This window comes from Etheostoma cragini, chromosome 16 (genome assembly GCF_013103735.1).
Source record: "Etheostoma cragini isolate CJK2018 chromosome 16, CSU_Ecrag_1.0, whole genome shotgun sequence".
Classification (NCBI taxonomy): domain Eukaryota; kingdom Metazoa; phylum Chordata; class Actinopteri; order Perciformes; family Percidae; genus Etheostoma; species Etheostoma cragini.
The window spans coordinates 23,747,640-23,752,850 of record NC_048422.1 but is presented as its reverse complement, the minus strand read 5'-3'; the positions used below and the strand labels follow the sequence as shown (position 1 = coordinate 23,752,850).

Sequence of the window (5,211 nt, the reverse complement as noted above, 5' to 3'; positions counted from 1 at the left end):
CCTCGGGGAAGAACCAGGACTAGGTGGAGGGACGTCCAGCTGGGAGGAGGCCTCGGGGAAGACCCAGGACTAGGTGGACAGATTATGTTCCCCAACCTGGCCTGGGAACGCCTCGGGATCCCCCAGTCGGAGCTGGTTGATGTGGCTCCGTAGAGGGAAGTCTGGGGTCCCCTGCTGGACTTGCTGCCCCCGCGACCCGAAACCGGATAAGTGGTCAAAGATGGATGGATATAATTTTACTTCTTCTGCTCACACGAGCGGTACATTCTGTATATTCTACTTGTTGTTACTCAGTGTTCTTTCCTGGATGCCACTGGGACCCTAACGATCTTATATTTAGCAAATGAGCAAAAACCATCTGTGCATCAGCGTTAGCTTTGTTTGGGGAAGGCAGACGTCTACTTTTAACCAACAGCTTTCTATGACTGCACGCAACTCCGTCCCAATGAGTACAACACACTATGAAGGGACCATAGGAGGACATGATGGACTCACGTCCCCGTCAGAAAGGGGGTCGGGTTGGTGTTAGTTATTTTTTTGATAGGCCTAGAAGAGCTGTATCGGTAGTTATTGTCATGCAGTTGACGTGCGCGGGGATTCAACAGGAAGTCCGACTGTGTGTGCACGTTTTGTCTTTAAGCTTTTCGAGTGTTATTTATCTGTATCTGCTCTAGAACAGGCGTTTCCAAAACTTTCAGCCCACGACCCCCAAAGTAACGGTGCAAGTGACTTGCGACCCCCCCCCACTATAAACGTATATAAACATTGCGCGCAACGGCGCACGCACTATGAGCGTATCCAAACACGAGCATATTGACAACACAAAATAACACAACAGTTTTATCTTGAGTTAAAATCATGGCTAACATATGCTATTTTTAAATTTTAATTTTATTTCTGGAAATCAACTTGGGACCCCCCTCTCTCTGGCTCGCGACCCCACTGTGGGTCCCGACCCCCACTTTAGGAATCACTGGTCTAGAAGATACACATACTGTATGGTAATAACGTGAACATGACATCAACGTTATATTTATCTCAACACGTTGGGCCACGTCAACGCTTTCACAACTTCTTCGCCCATCGCAGACGTATTCGCCAGCAATTACTCCACAACGGCCATCAGGAGGATCAGGTGGACAGGTGTGTGTGTGTGTGTGTGTGTGTGTGTGTCTACTCACAGGGTGGATGTCTATGAAGAGGCCGTGCTCGTCTTCTGTGGGATTAAGGCCCAGCACGTAGTCCAGCAGCACAGGATCAGCATTGAAGAAGTGAGGATGAGAGATGAAGACTGGAGAGTCTGTAAATCGAAAAAGAGAAAGTGTGAAATTATTACACACCCGCGTATCAACTCTTGTATCGCACAAAGAAGGAAAACAATGTATTGCTGTAGCGCTATTAATTCCTACACCCAAGAACCCCAAAAACATGTTCAGGTCTGGTTTTAATGTCCACAGCCTCTGTGCTGATTGACAGGTCCTAAAGCATCCCATGCTTTATGGTCTATTTTCAAATGACCTTTTTATAAGCAGACATGTTGACATGTCATAGAAGGAAAAGCACAGGTGCATTCAAAACCATTAATGATGGCTGCATTCCACTTAGAAGAGACCCTGGTGTTGTGCATGCTGACTCACTGAAATATCTCAACCAGGACACGGATTGGAACTGAGCCATTATTAAGGTTATCAGTTTCAGCTGGGCTTTTCCTACTATGACAGATCCAAGGACCCAAGGGTTTTTACTGAGCTGGGGGAAGAAAGGCTTCTCTTACTTTGCTCCATGGTCTTGGCTTCTCAAAACTTGCTCCATCTGAATGATCATCTCGTCCCATTAAATGATTTTAAGGTCATGTTAAAATGCTGTGTAACTCAAAAATGTAACTGCCACACGTGACCTGTTCCTGTCCTCTGTGTGTGATGCTTGTTTGTCTGTGTTGACTCTGCTGTATTTCTGTTTTAATTGTAACTGGTCTCCTTCAGAAAAGAGATTTCAATCTCAAGGGACTTTCTGGTTAAATAAAAGGTTAAATACATTTAAAAAAAGTCAAAATGTCTGCGGTGAATAAGGTCCACAATAGGACCACAATTCCCATAATGAAGAAGATGCCGTATTGTCCCGTATACGTGACCCCCGTTAACTCACTGTGTCGACAGCTGCTGACGTTCAGCAGACCCGACTGCCTGCAGGGGCAGAAGCCTTCGTTGGGAGCGTAATCCGTCCCGTTGGCGAACAGAGTCTTGGGTGCAACATATCGATACAGAGGGATACCCTTCATCTTCCCGTCACGCTGGTAAACAAGCTCCAGGGATCTGAGAAAACATAAATATAAAAAAACAGGGTTTTTTCCATAAGCACCCAGAAAGAATTGTGCGATAAAAGAAAGGAGAAAGGAGTTGGAGACACTCGCACCTGCAGGCGTCGGGGCTGTAGAAAGGCAACGTGCTCTCTCTGGTCATGAAGGGAGGCCACATCTGTCCAGCTGTTCCATTGATCATGTTGCACTGAGGAGTCCTCCAGTAGTTCAGCTGCCAACAGAGACGACAGTCAGGTCAGCTCGGCGTGAAGAACATGCTGCAACATAATCAAACCTGAAGGCATCTCACCTCCGTCAGGCCGTTCCACGAGTCCACTTTGTGGACTTTCCTGATGTCGTCTTTACCGGTGTGGATGGTGAACAGGCCCGTGTTGGAGTTGTTGAACTAAATAGAAAGGCATAGAGATAAAGGGGTGTATATAAACTTGTATTTCAGACCCAGGGGGATCCATATCACAATAAGATATAACTTTCAGCCGCCATGTAATATTTGTTCGACCACCTGAATGCAGCATCTGTGTTACCAGGGCAGAGAAATGGGACGGGGCCTTCCTGATGGTCTTTTAGTGAACTCAGAATGTATATCTTACATTTTTTATTTTAGTGACACTATAATATGTGCTCGTAAGGTCTGTGAAAGTCAGCAAAAATAACGTTTATTTGATTTTTTTCCTTTAATGATAAATTAAGTGTCTGTTTTCAAAGAAAAGAAGATTTGTTGCCCCGTGTTGTTGTACTTTGAGAGGTTTGACTACACGAGCTAAAAAAAATATCAATAATTTTTGTAAAAATGGATATTGGTTCAAGAACCGGTATCATAGAGGTATGAACATTTCGGAATGATTCGCCGCCCTATTTGTACATCGTTGTGAAAAGTTATTCTTCAAAACAAAGATAAATCGGTTTTTGGCAGGATGAGGGAATATCTAAAATAGGGTTCCAGAGTCTGGAGGAGAATCTGACAGCCAAAACAGTGATTAAGTCATTTTCTGACTCAGATACCCTGCACATGAATCTATACGTCAGGTTACATAGAACAGCAGAACAGGTAGGCACCCCAACGCGGACTAACATCTGGCTTCACTGGAGCTTCTTGGAGCTCTCAGCCGCCTCATGCTCTCATTATGCTGCCTTGCTTATAACGACACCACAGGTAGGTCGCATACAAAGGTGTACTATACTGTACGCTCTAAAGTGGGAGATTTCCACAGGTACAGAGCACATGCTGAACTTACTACCCAACATGTTTTCTTGAGCATACAGCTTCCGACACTGCCTATAGATATCCTTATCATCAGAAAGGTCATTGGCAATTATATAGATAGACAGAGAGGCTTTATTGTCCCATCGGGATAATCACTTCAACACATCTTCTTTTCGTGTTCCTCAGCACAAACAACACACATGAAGACGCATAAAACATGTAACACACATACAAAAAGACACCCACACAGACACTAGAGCGCGACCGATATTATCGGCCGATATATTGGTCGGGTCCCCTACAGGTTTCTCTGTAGTTTAGGGTGTTTCCTCTCTGACTGGGACGTTTTGGGACTGATTGTGGGGATTGCTGCGGACGGAGTACACACAGAGATACCCTGGTAAGAGATAATCAGGTGTAACCGGGTATCAGCTGATTGAAATAGCTCACGCTACTGTACTGTGTGAACAGTTAACTTCATTTAATATTGGATGTGGTGTTTTCTAATGCTCCACAGTCACTGCGTCCGGAGCTCAGCGCCACCCAAGACGACCCGGGGTGCACAATATACCTTATGTTTTGTGTTTATCGTCATGGGAATATCACCCGGCGCAATGAACACACTCCAAAAGGCACTCAGAGATTTTTTTTTAGGTTACTTGTTAGAAAATATTAGTAGAAAATGCCCTTCATAATGTAGCTCATTGGTTGTTGTTTTAAATAATGCTGCCTTTTGTATTCAATTCAATGTGCAATTGGTCCGTAGAAGAATGATGGAAATGATTTCCTTTCATTTGTTTGTAATTCAACAAGCAGATCGTTTTGTTTTAGCAGAATACTGAAAGCAGCAGAACTGAGCACACTTTAATATCTGTTGAATTATCGCGGTAAGTGATATTGTTATCGCGATATTCAACAACGTTAATGCACATTTTCCCTCATGCCGTGCAGCCCTAAATGTGATTGGTTTAAAGAAGCGAGTGGTGTAGCCAGACCTTCCTCCACAGCGCTGTGGAGATCGGACAGTCAGTTTTAAACACTCACATCAGCAAAGAGTCCAAACTTCCCCGATGTGGGCAGCATGCCGGGCAGGTATTTGTTGAGGAAATCCACCAGACCGCTGTCGTAGCCCCACATCAGCTCCCCCACGGGCTTGGTCAGGAACGGGCCCTCCTTGAAAGTCTTGAAGGTGGCGCTCATCATAAACCGCAGCGGGAGGGGCACTTTCTCCATCATGACGGAGGCACCCTGGAAACACAGATGGGAGTGGGCACGGGTACCAATACCAGGACCGATACTGGGACTTTGAGCCCGGTTCCTAAATATTACTACTTTTTCTACACCAATTTTATCAAATAAAAATAAACTACAACAATACGGTGCGTATCGTTTGATGCATTTCTCAGCTTCTACTTCGTGAGCCCATCTCTGTGTGACGTAGTTCCTACTGCGCGTCTTTACGATGTGTAACGTTAGACAGCCAATCACAGCCGGGATCAGAACCAGAACCAGAACCAGAACCAGAACCAGCTTTATTTGCCAGGTATGAGGACACATACGAGGAATTGTTCTTTGGAGCATCGTTGCTCACACTGTGCTTACACATACAAAACAAAATATACACACCAATATATACACACCAATATATACACACTGTATATATATATATATATATATATATATATATATA

At 44.6% G+C, this 5,211-nt stretch overlaps 1 protein-coding gene across 4 annotated transcripts in view; it reads right to left on the bottom strand.

Moving 5' to 3' along the window:
* scarb1 (scavenger receptor class B, member 1) overlaps window positions 1-5,211 on the bottom strand; it is a 23,247-nt gene that overhangs the window by 12,126 nt on the left and 5,910 nt on the right. For all 4 annotated transcript variants that reach the window (XM_034896695.1, XM_034896694.1, XM_034896697.1 and 1 more), the window contains exons 4-8: window positions 4,566-4,769; window positions 2,607-2,702; window positions 2,413-2,528; window positions 2,146-2,312; window positions 1,182-1,300 (exon numbers count right to left, since the gene is read on the bottom strand). In XM_034896695.1, coding sequence (XP_034752586.1) covers window positions 1,182-1,300; window positions 2,146-2,312; window positions 2,413-2,528; window positions 2,607-2,702; window positions 4,566-4,769 — 702 coding nt within the window. The remainder of the gene's footprint in view (window positions 1-1,181; window positions 1,301-2,145; window positions 2,313-2,412; window positions 2,529-2,606; window positions 2,703-4,565; window positions 4,770-5,211) is intronic.